Raw genomic sequence first — 19344 nt, 5'->3', positions numbered from 1 at the left:
GGCAGTAGCGACCATAGCTAAAAACCCTGTTCCTTCTGAAAGGGAAGCAAGGTCATTAGACAGATGGGGTAAATAATTTTACACTTCAGCCACTCTTTCAGTTAGAGCTTTAAATTGTCAGTTTCACATGATACAATACCAAGAGTTTATGCTTGATCAGTTAACTAAAAAGCTAACCACTGATGAATCTCTTGATAAGAATTATGTATTAGAAATGGTAAATAACATACAGCAGGTTAGTAACCATTCTTTAAAATGTGGCTATGATGCACTGGAGGCTTCATTTAGATCAGCCATGACTGGCACAGTAATTAGAAGGCATGCATGGCTAAAGGAGCAAGCTTTACCGGATCATGTTAAATCTAAATTGCTTGATGCTCCTATGGATAAATCAAGTTTGTTTGGTACACCTGCCCAGCAGGTTATGAAGAAAATGGAAGAAAAGGCAAAATCAGTCCAGACAGTTAAAGAATTTTTGCAGGTTCAACCCCCAAGGTTTAGCAGGAACTGGCCTGCCAAAAATTGGTCCTTTCCTGACTCCACAACACCTCAGAGGGGCAGGAATAGACGTTCCAGAGGCAGAAACCAATCCAGAGGAGGTGCCTACAGAGGACGACAGTGGCAAGGTAACAACAGAGGCACAGAATCAACACCTGCCTCTACATCAACACAGCCACAGTGACTTAAACCTAAACCCGCCAACCAGGGAACAAATAGCAGCTCCTCTAGGCGGAAAGCTAACCTTATTTTCAAAAAACTGGCACCACATAACAAAGGACAAGTGGATTTTACGAACCATACATCAAGGTTACCGGTTCCACTTCCACACTTTACCAGTCAAAAGAGGAATGCCAAACCTACCTCCAAATCAAAAACAGAGGCTCTACAACAGATAATGGAATTAGCAAACATGAGAGCTGTGGAAAAAGTGCCAACAGCAGAGCAAGGAAAGGGGTTCTACTCCAGACTATTCCTAGTTCCAAGAAAGGAAAAAGTTGGAGACCAATTCTAGACCTGTCTACCCTAAATACTTACATCATTGTCCCAAAATTCAAAATGCTGACCCTACAGCAACTTCTTCCCATGCTGGGCAAGGAGTGTTGGCTGGTAACTCTAGATCTCAAGGAGGCATACCTGCACGTCCCCATTCGACCTATCTGCAGAAGATACCTCAGATTTCTTGCAGGATCAGAGCACTATCAATTCTCAGCATTGCCCTTTGGCTTATCTACTGCCCAGAGTATTCACAAAATGCCTGGCATCTGTAATCGCCCATTGCTGACTTCACGGAATTCAAATTTATCCATACCTGGACGACTGTCTGGTTCAAGGGACAACAAAAGCAAGCTGACAACAGATTTACAAAGGGTCATTTACTTGCTTCAAGCACTGGGATACACAGTCAATTTACAAAAGTCAAGGCTGATACCATCCCAGACAAAGACTTTCCTGGGAGCGGAATTGGACACAGTAAGACAAATGGCATTCCTAACTACAGAAAAACAAAAAGAACTCCCTCTTTACTTCTTGGCACTAACAAATCTGAACAAGTTAACAGCAAGAAAGGTACTGCAGGCCTTGGGTTTCATGGCATCATGCATAATCTTGGTTCCATTTGCCAGACTACATATGAGAAAGCTTCAGTGGTACCTAAAGAATTTATGGTCCCAACACAGACACAGCCTAGAAACGGAAATCCCACTAATACCATGCTTAAAACAGGAGTTCCTATGGTGGGCTCACGCATGCCAGTCAAACCAAGGCCTGCCCTTTCGCAAAGGTCAAGCAAGCCAGACCATCACAACAGATGCTTCAGACCTGGGATGGGGGGCACATATGCTGGACAAATGCGTGCAAGGATTGTGGACACAGGACCAACTTCAACTGCACATCAACCTAAAAGAAATGCTGGCAGTAAAACTGGCAATCCAAAAGTTCAGACCATTTCTCAAGGAAGGCCAGTTGATGATAAGGACAGACAACACCACAGTCATGTGGTACATCAACAAACAGGGAGGCACTCATTCCTACCCCCTATGCAGAATGACTTTGGAACTGTGGACCCTGGCACTCAGCTACAACATCCAGTTACAGGCAATATTTGTACCAGGAAAAGAAAACTCTCTAGCAGATATGTTAAGCAGGACTACATCGGATGTCCACGAATGGCAGCTGCACCCGGACATCTTCAAGACCATCTCGAAGAAATGGGGAATGCCTCAGATCGATCTATTCGCTTCACCTCTCAATCACCAGCTCAAAAAATTCTGCACAAGGACATTCCACCCACTAGCATGGAAAGTGGACTCGCTCTCCTTCAGCTGGAAAGGACTAACAGCATATGCATTCCCACCTCTTCCCTTGATACACAAAGTATTACTAAAAATCAAGGAGGAACGTCCAAGGATAATCCTGATAGCTCCAAACTGGCCAAGACAACATTGGTACCCATTGCTGAGGAGCATGTCTCGGAACAATATGTGGCCAATACCCCTGATGCCTTTGATGCTAACTCAGAACAACTACAGCACCATGCATCCAAACCTAAAACGTTGCAACTGACTGCATGGAACATCACATAGCAGCTGCTAATCCACAGCTTTCACAAAGAGTTAAAGACATTATTCTTGAAGCACGCAGACCTTCAACAAGAAGAAACTATGCTGGGAAATGGAAAAGGTTTGTCATTTGGAGCTCAGAAAGAGGTAAAGATGTATCAAACATAGATATGCCCAACATTCTGGAGTATCTGGCGAACTACTTCATTCAGGCCTGTCCTATTCCTCCATCAAGATTCATGCATCAGCTATTTCAGCAGAATACAGCTTTGATCCACCTGTTTTTTCACATCCTTTGCTCAGGCAGTTCCTCAGAGGAATCAAGAATGTAAAACCTCCAAGGAAACCACCATTACCAGCCTGGGACTTGAACTTTGTGCTAGAAAAATTGACTCTATCACCTTTTGAACCAGCAGCAACAGCAGACCTGCAACACCTGTCATGGAAAACTGCTTTCCTACTGGCAATTACTTCAGCAAGGAGGGTTTCAGAACTACAGGCCTTAATGGCAGTGCAACCCTTTCTAATCTTCCACCAAGATAGAGTGTCCATGAGGACTAATCCTACATTTATGCCTAAGGTGGTATCCAGAGTGTCCTTAAACCAGGCAATCCACCTACCTACCTTCTTTCCCAACCCACAAAACAGTGTTAGCCTAGTTGGCTATGGTATTCTACCCAGTTGTTATGACTGCAGATGCATCCATGAAGGACATAGTACAGTTTTGTACCTACCATAAATGTAGATGTCCGAATTGGATAGCATCTGCAGTCAGGATTACCCTCCCTCCTTCCCCTCTGTGGTACTCCTAGGGTGTTTACCCTTCTAATAGCTAGCTAGTGGGGGGACTTCTTTCATGGTGTATTTGTTTGTATTTATGCACATACATGCTTATTTTTGTGTTTACCTCTATCTTTTGGAAACATTGGCATCTATCCAAAATTTTTAGCCTTCTAGAGGGCTTCTGGCATCTGGGGCAAGAAACACTGAAGAAAATGGCGTCGGCTGATGCTTATATACCCGAAGACCAACAGAGATGACGTCGGGTCAAGTGCGACATCAGCCGAAGCCGGACCCGGACTTTGGAATCCGGCCGACTGAAGGGCTGCCTGACGACAGGACAACCCAGTTGTTATGACTGCAGATGCTATCCAATTCGGACATCTACATTTATGGTAGGTACAAAACTGTACTTTCCCCTTCCTCTGGTCTCATGCTCTAACTCCTCCACGGATTCTAGATCCCTGCCCGGATCTCATATCCTATCCCTCGGGCATCAGTCTGCCCAACCTGGACAGCCTCAAGCTGACGGCTTGGTTGCTCCAGTTCCCCTGATCGCTAGGACTCCCGGTTTATCATCTTCGGTAAAGAGTATTCTGGTGGCATCCCTCAAAGCTTCCACTAGTAAAGTTTATTGCAGCAAATGGAAATGCTTCTCTATTTGGGTTTCTCAGAAAAACATAGATCCATTTACTGCCACAGTTCCTGCAGTCTTGGAGTTCTTGTCATATATTTTGCAACAAAGGGCTAGATGTCCTTCAAGGATGCATCTGCAGTCCTAACAAATGGGTTGTCCTGTCGTCAGGCAGCCCTTCGGTCGGCCGGATTCCAAAGTCTGGGTCTGGCCTCGGCTGGTGTCGCACTTCACCCGACGTCATCTCTGCTGGTCTTCGGGTATAAAGGCATCAGCCGACGCCATTTTCCTCAGTCTTTCTTGCCGCGTGGCGCCCGAAGCAGAAGCTGTTCGCAAGTGCCGGTCGGTCAGATCCAGAGATTACTACTACTTCGAAGACTTCTAAAAAGCTAAGTACCCCGTTGGGGACTCTTTCTTGCCTCAGCCGATGTCAGAAAAAGTAAATAACTGTTTAACTTGTGGGAAACAAATACCTCATAAAGATTTCCACTCTTACTGCTTACCTTGTTTAGGCCCAGACCACGACGTAGCAGCCTGTTTAGCCTGTGCTTCCTTCAACCGAGCGCTTAGGCCGGTCGGAGTTTGCTGAACAGTTTTTCGGCTCAGATTTTGCGTACATTATGCCGTCGGATCCTCCGACTTCTCAAATTGTTAAAAAACGCAAAGAAAAAGACCGACACTCGCGGTTTTGGCCGAAACCACGGTTAAGCAAACCGAGAGTGTCTTGGTTTCGGCCGAAACCGAGCAAACGGGTCAATCTTCAGCCGAATCCATGACTACTACCGAGGCCCCTGCTACCCTAGTTGAATCGGCCTCTGAAGTTTTGCCTACTAATGTGGTTCCTATAGAATTATCAGACACCATCCCTTTGGATGTCTCTACCCCAGCACGTGGTGCTGCTAGGCCTCCTGCAGCCATGTCTATTAAGGCCTTTGCCAGGGCTAAAGCAGCCAAAACTGCTAAATCAGTGCCTGTTAAGCCCCCCCTCACACAGGCCCAGTTCCAGTTCTCAAATGCTTACTCTGGCAGAGGATCTCATCTCTTTAATTAGGGGATCCCAATCTCACCCAGACAGGGCCTCTCAGCCTCCAGAAAAGAGACCTAGAGCAGAGCCCCCAGAGCCAGTGTCCTCAGATGATTCTTCTGATGACTCAGACATTACAGACCATCCAGAGGCTCCTTTTTCTACTTATGAAGATTCCGATGCTGAAGAACCTATTCCATCTGCCTCTCCACCAGAGGAATTTTCCTTTGGGGAAACCTTACATGCCATGAGAGAGCAATTCCAATGGCAGGGACAAGATTTCTCAGATTCAAGAAAAAGGCTTAGGACCTTTCTACACTTAACGCAACATAGGCCCTTAGCTATACCTCCAGTTCTGCCTGTTGTGGATGATGCATTTAATGATGTTTGCACTGCTCCTGATACTTTACCTCCAGCCCCTGCCAAACCAGATAGGTTTTACAGGGTGCGGACACTCATCACCACCTATACAAGGCCCCACTTGCAGATCCCGAGACTATCTCCCAGGGGCCTAAGGCAGTAGCTTCAACCTCAGCAAAAAACCCTCTCCCTTCTGAAAGGGAATCCAAGTCCTTAGAGATGGGGTAAAAAGTTTACACCTCTGCTACTCTCTCAGCTAGAGCTTTGAACTGTCAGTTTCATATGATCCAATACCAAGAGTTTATGCTTGATCAGTTAACTAAGAAACTGTCCTCTGATGACTCCTTAGATAAGAAATATGTTTTAGAAATGGTGAATAACATTCAGCAGGTTAGTAACCATTCTTTAAAATGTGGCTATGATGCACTGGAGGCTTCATTTAGATCAGCCATGACTGGCACAGTTATAAGAAGGCATGCATGGTTGAAAGAACAGGTCTTGCCGGACCATGTTAAAGCAAAGCTGTTAGATGCTCCTATGGATAAGGCCAGTCTATTTGGTTCTCCTGCTCAGCAAGTAATGAAGAAAATGGAAGAGAAGGCAAAATCTGTACAAACAGTTAAAGATTTCTTACAGGTTCAGCCCCCAAGGTTTAGCAGGAACTGGCCTTCCAAAAACTGGTCCTTTCCAGACTCCTCTAAATCTCAGAGAGGCAGGAATAGACGTTCCAGAGGCAGAAATCAATCCAGAGGAGGTGCCTACAGAGGCGCCAGTGGCAAGGCAATAACCAGCGAGGTACAGACACAACCACTGCCACTGCAACAGGACAATCACAGTGACTTGGCTCTGACACCGCCTACCAGGGAACAAATAGCAGCACCCTTAGGCGGAAAGTTAGCCTTATTTTCAAAAATTGGCACTATATCACAAAAGACAAGTGGATTTTGCAGACCATAGACCAAGGCTACAGGTTTCACTTCCACACCTTACCAGTAAAAGAGGAATGCCAAACCTACCTCCAAACCAGAAAACAGAAGCTCTAAAGCAGATAGCTCAATTAACAAAGATGAGAGCTGTGGAAAGAGTACCACCAACAGAACAGGGCAAAGGATTCTACTCCAGACTCTTCCTAGTACCAAGAAAAGAGAAAAGTTGGAGACCTATTCTCGACCTGTCCTTAAACACATTCATCATTGTCCCAAAATTCAAAATGCTGACCCTACAGCAACTTCTTCCCATGCTGGGCAAGGAGTGTTGGCTGGTAACTCTAGATCTCAAGGAGGCATACCTGCACGTCCCCATACGACCAAATTGCAGAAGATACCTCAGATTTCTTGCAGGATCAGAGCATTATCAATTCTCAGCATTGCCCTTTGGCTTATCTACTGCGCCCAGAGTATTCACAAAATGCCTGGCATCAGTAATCGCTCATTGCAGGCTACAGGGAATCCAAATTTATCCATACCTGGACGACTGCCTGATACAAGTGGACAACAAAAGCAAGCTGACAAAAGACTTACAAAGGGTCATTTGCTTACTACAAGCCCTGGGATACACAATCAATTCAAAAAAATCAAGACTGATACCATCCCAAACAAGAACATTCTTGGGTGCGGAATTGGATACAGTAAAACAGATGGCATTCCTAACTGCAGAAAAACAAGAACAACTCCCTCTTTACTTCTTGGCATTAACAAAGCAGAACAAACTAACAGCAAGGAAAGTACTGCAGGCCTTGGGCTTCATGGCATCATGCATAATCCTGGTCCCCCATGCCAGACTGCATATGAGAAAGCTACAGTGGTACCTAAAGAATTTATGGTCTCAACACAGGCACAGCTTAGAAACTGAAATACCACTAATCCCATGCCTGAAACAAGAGTTCCTATGGTGGGCTCAAGCATGTCAGTCAAACCCAGGCTTGCCCTTCCACAACTTTCAAGCAAGCCAAACCATCACAACGGACGCCTCAGACCTAGGTTGGGGGGCACACATGCTGGACAAATGCATACAAGGATTATGGACTCCAGACCAGCTGCACCTGCACATAAATCAAAAAGAAATGCTGGCAGTAAAACTAGCAATTCAGAATTTCAGACCATTCCTCAAAGAAGGCCATTTAATGATAAGGACAGACAACACCACGGTCATGTGGTACATCAACAAACAGGGAGGCACTCATTCATACCCCCTATGCAGAATGACTCTGGACCTTTGGAATATGGCTCTGAGCTACAACATCCAGTTACAGGCAATATTTGTACCGGGAAAAGAAAACATCCTAGCAGACATGTTAAGCAAAACTACCTCGGATGCTCACGAATGGATGCTACACCCGGACATCTTCAAGGCCATCACAAAGAAATGGGGAATGCCACAAATAGACCTATTCGCATCCCCACTCAATCACCAGCTCAAGAAATTCTGCACAAGGACATACCACCCACTTGCATGGAAGGTGGACTCTCTATCCTTCAGTTGGAAAGGCCTGACAGCATATGCATTTCCACCTCTTCCTTTGATGCACAAGGTACTACTGAAAATCAAAGAGGAACGTCCAAGGATAATTCTGATAGCTCCAAATTGGCCAAGACAACACTGGTATCCATTGCTGAGGAGCATGTCTCGGGGGAGAACGTGGACACTACCCCTGATGCCTTTGATGTTAACTCAGAACGATTACAACATCATGCATCCAAACCTAAAAACTCTGCAACTGACTGCCTGGAACATTACATAACAGCAACTAACCCAGATTTATCCCAAAGGGTTAAAGACATTATCCTTGAGGCCCGCAGACCTTCAACAAGAAGGAATTATGCAGGAAAATGGAAAAGGTTTGTCATTTGGAGTACTGAAAGAGGAAAAGATGTGTCAAAGATAGATATCGCTAACATCCTGGAGTACTTGGCAGAGCTTCTCCATACAGGCCTGTCCTATTCATCCATCAAGATACATGCATCAGCTATTTCTGCAGAATACAGCTTGATCCCCTGTCTTCTCACATCCTCTACTCAGGCAGTTCCTCAGAGGAATCAAGAATGTAAAACCTCCTAGGAAACCACCATTACCAGCATGGGACTTGAACTTTGTGCTAGAAAAATTGACACTCCCTCCATTTGAACCAGCAGCAACAGCAGATCTTCAACACCTATCCTGGAAAACTGCTTTCCTACTGGCAATTACTTCAGCAAGAAGGGTTTGAACTACAGGCCTTAATGGCAGTACAACCCTTCCTAATCTTCCATCAAGATAGAGTGTCCATGAGAACTAATCCTACATTTATGCCTAAGGTGGTATCCATAGTGTCTCTAAACCAGGCAATCCACCTACCTACCTTCTTTCCCAATCCACAGAACAGGGGGGAAAGACTGCTGCATACCTTGGATGTACATAGACAGTTGCGCTACTACCTGGACAGAACCAAGGGCAATAGAAAAACTGACCAGCTTTTAGTAGCTTATGCAACAGGAAGGGAAGGAAAAGCAATTTCCAAACAGACAATCTCCAAGTGGATAGGAAATTGCATAAGATTCTGTTACTCCTACCATGGAAAGCAAATTCCACAGAACATAAGACCTCACTCTACAAGGGCTACAGCCACTACCACAGCTTTCTTACGAGGAGTGGCTACCAAGGACATTATTGAGGCGGCTACTTGGACCTCCGTGCATACATTTGCCAAGCATTACAACTTACCTCTATACTCTAGATCCCGAGCAGGGTTTGCCACTGCTGTATTGCAAGGGATCCTAACTACACCATAATTCTTCTTCCTCTTCCCCTAGTTTGGCTATGGTATTCTACCCATTTGTTAGGACTGCAGATGCATCCTTGAAGGACATAGTACAGTTTTGTACCTACCATAAATGTAGATGTCCGAACAGGATAGCATCTGCAGTCAGGATTACCCACCCTCCTTCCCCTCTGTGGTACTCCTAGGGTATTTACCCTCCTAATAGCTAGCTAGGGGGGGATCTCTTATGGTGTATTTGTTTGTATATATGTACATACATGCTTATTTTTTGTGTTTGCCTACTATTTTATTTGGAAACATTGGCATTTATCCAAAATTTAGTTTTCCAAGAGGGCAACTGGCATCTGGGGCAAGAAACACTGAGGAAAATTGCGTCGGCTGATGCCTTTATACCCGAAGACCAGCAGAGATGACGTCGGGTGAAGTGCGACACTAGCCGAGGCCAGACCCAGACTTTGGAATCCGGCCGACTGAAGGGCTGCCTGACGACAGGACAACCCATTTGTTAGGACTGCAGATGCTATCCTGTTCGGACATCTACATTTATGGTAGGTACAAAACTGTACTTTCCTCTACAGTGAAAGTACAACTGGCAGCTATATCTAATTTTCATATTGGCGAAAATTTGAATCCTCTGGCCTCTTTGAGATTGTGCGAGGCCATTCTAAAAGGTATTTTTCTCTTGTGTCCTCTGGTTAAGAATTCCGTTCCCCCTTGGACTTTGCTGTAGTTCTGCAGGCATTGGTGGCACCCCTTTTGAAACCAACAGCATTGGTAGACTTAAAATTTCTGTCCTGGAAGACAGCCTTTTTAGTGGTCATTACTTCGGCTAAAAGGGTTTCTGAGATCCAAGCTTTGTCTGCCGTGTCCCCCTACTTGATTTTTCATAAGGACAGAGTTTCGCTTCACACGAACCCTTCTTTATTACCGAAAGTGTTTTCTGAATCTAACATTAACCAGATGATTAATCTGCCTGGGTTCTTTCCAAATTTCCAGAACAAGGGTGAATATAAGTTGCACTTGCTAGATTTTCATAGACCGCTTCATTTCTATCTACACAGGACTAAGCAATTTCGTAAGTCAGACCAATTATTCGTGTCCTTTTCTTGACCCTTTTTGGGCAAGGCCATTTCCAAGGTCTCCTTAGCCAGATGGATTACACAATGTATACTGCAAATCTATAGGGATAAAGGACTATCCCCACCTGGTCCTGTTAAAGCACATTCCACCAGATCTATGGCAACTTCTGTTGCTTTTTGGTCTAAGGTTTCTTTGGAAGATATCTGTGTAGCAGCGACCTGGGCAAGGTCACATACATTCATCTCTCATTATAAGTTGGATTTGATCTCTAGAGGGAGAGCATCCTTTGGCTCTGCGGTGCTCAGGAATATCCTTCCATGAGGGCCTCCCAGGAGTTTTGGTAGCTGGGGACTCTGTCCCACAGGTTGCAGATGAATGAAGTTAACTACTTCAGATAAAGAAGTTATGTACATAACGTTCCATCTGAGTAGTTATACTTCATTTTTTGCAACCGTCCCTTCCTCCTTCCTCCGAACCTGTTCTAGGTTAACGTTATTGAGTTGCTAATAGTTTGGTTAGTGGCAAACTCGATCTGAGGGAAGGTAGGAGAGGTGAGGGATTACGGGTAAGGGGAGGATCTTGGAGCAGATGCTTGATAAAATGTTGCCGGCTCGGATCCGATATGGATCCGAATACCCACAGGTTGCAGAAAATGAAGTATAACTATTCAGATGGAACCTTATGGAGAGTACATAACTTCTTTTTATCCTAACATCCATTGGGTTAACTTATGTCAATCAGTTTCGCTAAAGCTTATTTTCAGGATTATCAAACTGCTGTTGTCAGGAATAAGTTTGTTTCGAGTCCAAGCTGTAATTCTGTACTCGAAGTTTCTTGAAGGAAACTGCTTCAAAGAGTACTTGAAAGAAACATATTTGTTTAACACAGAATGTTTAGGTGCAAACCTTTTCTGACATTTCCATTGGTAATATGGAGGATTATGATTGGGTCTGCACTTATAACAGTGTTGTGTTTGAGACATGGATGCCAAGGAATTCACCTCAAGTGCTAGGCTCAAGAGGTGAGTCTTGGCAATCATGTCGAGAACAGATAATATAGGGTTCTAATTGGAGAACCAGTTATAATTCTTTGTAGTGCATGGAGCTTTATTTTATCCATGTACTACTGGTTACAGGTGGACAGGATTAGGAATAAGTATATTAGAGGGTCAGCCCAGGTTGGAGGGTTTGGAGACAAAGCCAGAAAGGCAAGATTACGTTGGTTTGGACATGTGCTGAGGAGGGATGCAGAGTATATTGGGGAAAAAAGATGCTAAGGATGAAGCTGCCAGGTAACAGGAAAAGAGGAAGGCCTAAGATAAGGTTTATGGATGGAGTGAGAGAGGACATGCAGGTGGTTGGTGTGACAGAGCAAGATGCAGAGGACAGGAAGAAATGGAAACTTCACTGTGGTGACCCCTAACAGGAGCAGCCGAAAGAAGAAAAAGAAGACTACTGGTTACAGGAAAAAAAACATTGCCAAGTGTTTTTCCGACCTTGAAACCAATTGGCAAAAAAATAAAAGAAAAATCTGGCAAGGCTAGACTTTCCATTGTGTGATTCCTTAAACCTCTTGTATTAGAGGCAACATGGGATTCTGTAAGAAACCCAATATTAACTGTGCTTGTCAATTAAGCTCCTTTCTAAGTGCTGCTAATCTCGTGTGACTTAACTAGTTTTTTTTTTTTAATTGAAGTATGTTCACAATGCCTCACGGACTATGTACATATTGAGCTTGTTTGTTTAGCTTTCAATACACTACATTGACTTGGAGACAAAGTGTGCAGTAGCTGAATTCTGAACTGAACACAGTACAAGTTTTACCATGTTTTTGTTCATTTTTATACATTTTAAAATGATTTTTGTTGTTACTGTTACCTGTGCCATGCATATTAAGAGATTTGATTATTTGAAATATTTAGGCAGCTTATGTGTAACTGTTCGCTAGGGAGACATGTAAAAGAGGATCCGTGCTCTAATTGGTCATATTTGGGAGACACATGAAGGCCTTGTATGCCCTTAAGTTATACTTTGAAATTTCCATTAAGAGTGCAACTTATGAAGCAAGTTATACATAGAGACGAAGCGGTAATACAAAATGCTCATTATATTTTTGTTATTTCTGAGTGCAGATCGAGAACTCATTCCCGTAGTCACAGCAGGAGAAGATACAGCCGGGGACGTTCAAGAAGCCGTAGTAGCTCATACCATAGTTACAGAAGCAGGAGGTAGTGTATAATCTATTCATAGGCATTATTTGTGTATGTAATATGTAAATGTATGCGCATGTGTTTTTGCTTATATTTTATATTTGACTTTTAAAAAGCTGTTATGACTACACTTTTTACTCACTAAAATTGATCATACTACAGTAACTTGATCTACATATTTAATAGGCTGATGCAGGTTAATACAAAACACATATTGAATGTTTTGAATACTTCAATTCTACATTCCTATCTATCCTAGATCACCATGCCCCAAGTCATACCATTAGAACTAAAACTAAAACAGCACCCTGGCTAACCAAGAATACCAAGCAAAAAATCATTCTCAGAAATAAATCTTGGGATAAATGGCGGTCTACTAAAAACCAAAATGACCACCAAAACTTTAGGGAGCTGAGAAACAGCACAAAAAAGCTATTATGACAGATAAAAGTAACTATTACTTTCAATTACAGAAAACCACCAAAAAAGAACCTAAAAAATTCTGGACTAGTATTAATAATCTTCTATCCCCAGGCCAGGCAATCACACCTAACCCTCAGGATTCTGACCCAGACAATCCCACACAAATAGCCAATGACTTCAACTCTTTCTTCACCAATACCATCCAAACTCTTGCAAACCACCTTTCTCCTGACACTTCTAAACTACTCTCACTTACTTTAAAAACTACTCTTCCTCCACTTCACCTACAACATGTATCTACCTCCTATATCCAATCTCTACTCCAAAAACTTAAACCTACCACCCCATCTGCAGACAAGCTTCCTGCAGAATTCCTGCAAATAGGAGCCAAAGCCACTGTCTATCCCATTTCTATCCTAATAAATAGATCTATAAAGGAAGGTATTGTCCCTTCTATCTGGAAGATATCCCACGTCATTCCCCTACACAAAGGGGGCAAGTCTAATGACTTCTCTAACTTTCGTCCCATAGCACTCATCATCCATAGCTAAAATCATGGAAAAATGTATCCATAAACAACTACTTAACCACCTTCTCCATAATAACCTACTTGCCAATAGTCAACATGGATTTAGACCTTCCCACAGCACCACTACTGCATTACTCTCCTTTACCAACTCCATCAACTATAACCGTAACATCAATAACCTTTCATCTTCTCTCTTCATAGACCTATCAAGAGCCTTTGACATGGTTAACCATAAACTTCTTCTGCACATACTAAAATCTCTTGCACTTGATCCCTCCTCCTTAACTTGGTTTACTTCTTATCTTGAAAACCGTCAGCAGGCAGTACTCTGGAAAAGTTCACTATCTACCCTCCTTCCTATCTCTTTAGGAGTACCTCAAGGGTCTATCCTAGGCCCACTTCTATTTTCTATCTTTATTAATGACCTCCAATCAGCTATCCCTAACACCACTTGCATACAATATGCAGATGATTCCACTATAATCTGCACTCCTTCCTCTCAAACTGAACTCCAGTCTCTTACCCAAAAAACCTTTACCACTGTTGAACAGTGGTTCTCTGATCGTTGTCTACTCCTTAACCTCAAGAAAACCAAATTATTACTGTTCTCACCTACCCGTAAATCTACTTCCCTAAACTTCTCTATTACTTCCACTGATTACACTCAAATTACTCCTGATTCTTCTACAAAACTACTAGGTATTACTATTGACAATAATCTTAACTTTGATTGTCACATCAACAACACAATAAAAGTAGTTAACAAAAAGATTGGATCCCTTTACAGAATCAAACCCTTCCTTACACCTGAAGCCCGGACCACCTTAGCCCGATCTCACCTCACCTCACCTCTACCCTTCCCCTATTTACACTAATCTCTCTAAAAGTAACCTTAAGAAACTTGCTACATCTTACCATAATATTGCTCGATTTGCCACAGGATCCCACTTTAGAACTCACCACTGTCTGAACTTAAAACAACTAGGCTGGCTTGAAGTTCCTAACAAGCTCATTTATCAACAGCTCTTAATAGCTCACAAAATTCTATATCAACCATCTAAAACACCTATACTCTCTAACCTCCTTACTCCCTACAACAACCTGAAACAACTACGTTCTTCAGACAAACTACTAGTTAATAGTACCAAACCCATTAATGCTGGAGGAGATTGCCTTTTTTCTAGCTCAGTTGGCAAAATGTGGAACAAACTTCCATCCAATATCTCATCTTTGTCCACTCTTTAAAAGACAACTGGAAATCCATCTTAATAAATACTGGCTTTGCTCCTGTACCAACCCTGATTAACCTTCCTTCTTCCTTTCCTCTACCACAATACTTCCTTCTCTTTTACTGCATCCTGACTGATCCCCACTGACATAACATCTTTGTAGATGTAACTTATCTCATGTATACTGTATGACAAAAAAAAAAAAAATTTATTTTGTCGTCCATATTAGTAAGACAATGTATTATTTACACTACATTTTGATATTATCAAATTTGCTTATTGCAATTATTTAATAACTTCTTTAGGAATATTATCTTTTTATGGATATTTCCTCTGAGATGTGTATTACCTATACTAAAATCTCTTTATCTTTTATGCTCAATGTTTTTGTTTTGTTTTGTTATTTATTTTTTATTCTCTAAACTTGTTATAACCGTTGGAGCTTTTCTCCCCGGGCCTCCACTGAAAATGGACATATATCCAGCTGGACTAGCCCGGTCAACAAATGTAAAATAAAATAAAAATAAATAAATAAATAGACATACTCTGTGCCAACATAGAAGTGTTCAGCCCCCTGAATTCAGACTAGTATCTGTACAGAATCTGCCTACCACACAACCTCAGAACATATCCAACCCTGTCTTGTTTTCATGCTTTTCATATTCCCATTTGTATATGTCCTTCATGGATGCATCTGCAGTCATAACAAATGGGTTGTCCTGTCGTCAGGCAGCCCTTCGGTCGGCCGGATTCCAAAGTCTGGGTCCGGTTTCGGCTGATGTCGCACTTCACCCGACGTCATCTCTGCTGGTCTTCGGGTATAAAGGCATCAGCCGACGCCATTTTCCTCAGTCTTTCTTGCCGCGTGGCCAAGCAGAAGCTGTTCGCAAGTGCCGGTCGGTCAGATCCAGAGATTACTACTACCGAATACTACTTTGAAGACTTCTAAAGCTAAGTACCCGTTGGGGACTCTTTCTTGCCTCAGCCGATGTCAGAAAAAGTCAATAACTGTTTAACTTGTGGGAAACAAATACCTCATAAAGATTTCCACTCTTACTGTTTGCCTTGTTTAGGCCCAGACCACGACGTAGCAGCCTGTTCGGCCTGTGCTTCCTTCAACCGACGAACGCTTAGGCGCCGGTCGGAGTTTGCTGAACAGTTTTTCGCTCAGATTTTGCGTACATTATGCCGCCGGATCCTCCGACTACCCAAATTGTTAAAAACGCAAAGAAAAGACCGACACTCGCAGTCCGCCGTTTCGCCGAAACCACGGTTAAGCAAGCGAGTGTCTCGGTTTCGGCGAAACCGAGAAAACTGGTCAATCTTCAGCGAATCCATGACTACTACTGAGGCTCCTGCTACCTTACCTGAATCAGCCTCAGAAATTTTGCCTACAACTGTGGTTCCTAGTGATTTATCAGACACCATCCCTTTGGATGTCTCTACCCCAGCACGTGGTGCTGCTAGGCCTCCTGCAGCCATGTCTATTAAGGCCTTTGCCAGGGCTAAAGCAGCCAAATCTGCTAAATCAGTGCCTGTTAAACCCCCCTCAATCAGGCCCACTTCTAGTTCACAAATGCTTACTCTGGCAGAAGATTTAATATCCTTAATTAGGGGATCCCAATCTCACCCAGGCAGGGCCTCTCAGCCCCCAGAAAAGAGACCTAGAGCAGAGCCCCCCGAGCCTGTGTCCTCTGATGATTCTGCGGATGACTCAGACATTACAGACCAGCCAGAGGCTCCTTTTTCCAATTATGAAGATTCCGATGCTGAAGAATCCATTCCAGCTGCCTCTCCACCAGAGGAATTCTCCTTTGGGGAAACCTTACATGCCATGAGAGAACAATTCCAATGGCAGGGACAAGATTTCTCAGATTCAAGAAAAAGGCTTAGGACTTTTCTGCACTTACCACAACATAGGCCCTTAGCTATACCTCCAGTCCTGTCTGTTGTGGACGATGCATTTAATGATGTCTGCACTGCACCTGATTCTTTACCTCCAGCCCCTGCCAAACCAGATAGATTTTACAGGGTGCCAGACACTCATCACCACCTATACAAGGCCCCACTTGCAGACCCCAAAACTATATCCCAGGGGCCTAAGGCAGTAGCCTCGACCACAGCAAAAAACCCTATTCCCTCTGAAAGGGAATCCAGGTCGTTAGAGAGATGGGAAAAAGTCTACACCTCTGCTACTCTCTCAGCTAGAGCTTTAAACTGTCAGTTTCACATGATCCAATACCAAGAGTTTATGCTTGATCAGTTAATTAAAAGCTGTCCTCTGATGAATCTTTAGATAAGAAATATGTATTAGAAATGGTGAATAACATCCAACAGGTTAGTAACCATTCCTTAAAATGTGGCTATGATGCACTGGAGGCTTCATTTAGATCAGCCATGACTGGCACAGTGATAAGAAGGCATGCATGGTTGAAAGAACAGGTCTTACCGGATCATGTTAAAGCTAAGCTATTGGATGCTCCTATGGATAAGGCCAGTCTATTTGGGAACCTGCCCAGCAGGTAATGAAGAAAATGGAAGAGAAGGCAAAATCTGTACAAACAGTTAAAGATTTCCTACAGGTTCAGCCCCAAGGTTTAGCAGGAACTGGCCTGCCAAAATTGGTCCTTTCCTGACTCCACAAGATCACAAAGGGGCAGGAACAGACGCTCTAGGGGCAGAAATCAATCCAGAGGAGGTGCCTACAGAGGACGACAGTGGCAAGGCAATAACCGAGGCACAGACACAACCACTGCCACTGCAACAGGACAATCACAGTGACTTGGTTCTGACTCCGCCTACCAGGGAGCAAATAGCAGCACCATTAGGCGGAAAGTTAGCCTTATTCTCGAAAAATTGGCACTACATCACAAAAGACAAGTGGATTTTGCAAACCATAGACCAAGGCTACCGGTTCCACTTCCACACTTTACCAGTAAAAAGAGGAATGCCAAACCTGCCCCCAAATCAAAAAATAGAAGCCCTGCACCAGATAGCGGAATTAACAAAGATGAGAGCTGTGGAAAGAGTACCAATAACAGAACAGGGCAAAGAATTCTACTCCAGACTCTTCCTAGTACCAAGAAAAGGGAAAAACTGGAGACCTATTCTCGACCTGTCCATCTTAAACACATACATCATTGTCCCAAAATTCAAAATGCTGACCCTACAGCAACTTCTTCCCATGCTGGGCAAGGAGTGTTGGCTGGTAACGCTAGATCTCAAGGAGGCATACCTGCACGTCCCCATTCGACCAAATTGCAGAATATACCTCAGATTTCTTGCAGGATCAGAGCATTATCAATTCTCAGCATTGCCCTTTGGCTTATCTACTGCGCCCAGAGTATTCACAAAATGCCTGGCATCAGTAATCGCTCACTGCAGAGTACAGGGAATCCAAATTTATCCTTACCTGGACGACTGCCTGTTACAAGCAGACAACAAAAGCAAGCTGACAACAGATTTACAAAGGGTCATTTACTTGCTACAAGCCCTGGGATACACAGTCAATTTACAAAGTCAAGGCTGATACCATCCCAGACAAGAACTTTCTTGGGCGCGGAATTGGACACAGTAAAACAAATGGCATTCCTAACTGCAGAAAAACAAAAAGAGCTCCCTCTTTACTTCTTGGCATTAACAAAGCAGAACAAACTAACAGCAAGAAAAGTTCTGCAGGCCTTGGGCTTCATGGCATCATGCATAATCTTGGTCCCACATGCCAGACTGCATATGAGAAAGTTACAGTGGTACCTAAAGAATTTATGGTCTCAACACAGGCACAGCTTAGAAACAGAAATACCACTAATCCCATGCTTAAAACAGGAGTTCCTATGGTGGGCTCAGGCATGCCAGTCAAACCCAGGCCTACCCTTCCACAACTTCCGAGCAAGCCAAACCATCACAACGGACGCCTCAGACCTAGGATGGGGGGCACACATGCTGGACAAATGCGTACAAGGACTGTGGACTCAGGACCAGCTGCACCTGCACATAAACCAAAAGAGATGCTGGCAGTAAAACTGGCAATTCTAAAATTCAGACCATTCCTCAAAGAAGGCCATTTGATGATAAGGACAGACAACACCACAGTCATGTGGTACATCAACAAACAGGGAGGCACTCATTCATACCCCCTATGCAGAATGACTTTGGACCTTTGGAATCTGGCTCTAAGCTACAACATCCAGTTACAGGCAATATTTGTACCGGGAAAAGAGAACACCCTAGCAGACATTTTAAGCAGAACCACCTCGGATGCTCACGAATGGATGCTACACCCGGACATCTTCAAGGCCATCACAAAGAAATGGGGAATGCCACAAATAGATCTATTCGCTTCCCCACAAAATCACCAGCTCAAAAAAATTCTGCACAAGGACATTCCACCCACTTGCATGGAAGGTGGACTCTCTATCCTTCAGCTGGAAAGGCCTGACAGCATATGCATTTTCACCTCTTCCCTTGATGCACAAGGTACTACTGAAAATCAAAGAGGAACGTCCAAGGATAATTCTGATAGCTCCGAACTGGCCACGACAACACTGGTACCCATTGCTGAGGAGCATGTCTCGGGAGAAAATGTGGTCAATACCCCTGATGCCTCTGATGTTAACTCAGAACAACTACAGCATCATACATCCAAACCTAAAAACCTTGCAACTGACTGCCTGGAACATCACATAGCAGTAACTAACCCAGACCTTTCACAAAGGGTTAAAGACATTATCCTTGAAGCCCGCAGACCTTCAACAAGAAGGA

The 19344-nt window shown here is 43.6% G+C and overlaps 1 protein-coding gene across 6 annotated transcripts in view; it reads left to right on the top strand.

Moving 5' to 3' along the window:
- The window catches only part of NKTR (natural killer cell triggering receptor), a 1518686-nt gene that overhangs the window by 1267578 nt on the left and 231764 nt on the right, over window positions 1-19344 (top strand). For all 6 annotated transcript variants that reach the window (XM_044066053.1, XM_044066052.1, XM_044066051.1 and 3 more), the window contains one exon: window positions 12325-12420. In XM_044066053.1, coding sequence (XP_043921988.1) covers window positions 12325-12420 — 96 coding nt within the window. The remainder of the gene's footprint in view (window positions 1-12324; window positions 12421-19344) is intronic.

The sequence above is a fragment of the Protopterus annectens genome, chromosome 3.part0, assembly GCF_019279795.1.
Source record: "Protopterus annectens isolate FY-2018-M chromosome 3.part0, PAN1.0, whole genome shotgun sequence".
In the NCBI taxonomy this organism is placed as follows: Eukaryota; Metazoa; Chordata; order Ceratodontiformes; family Protopteridae; genus Protopterus; species Protopterus annectens.
The sequence above is the reverse complement of the archived record's forward strand: the minus strand, read 5'-3'. Positions and strand labels throughout refer to the sequence as shown.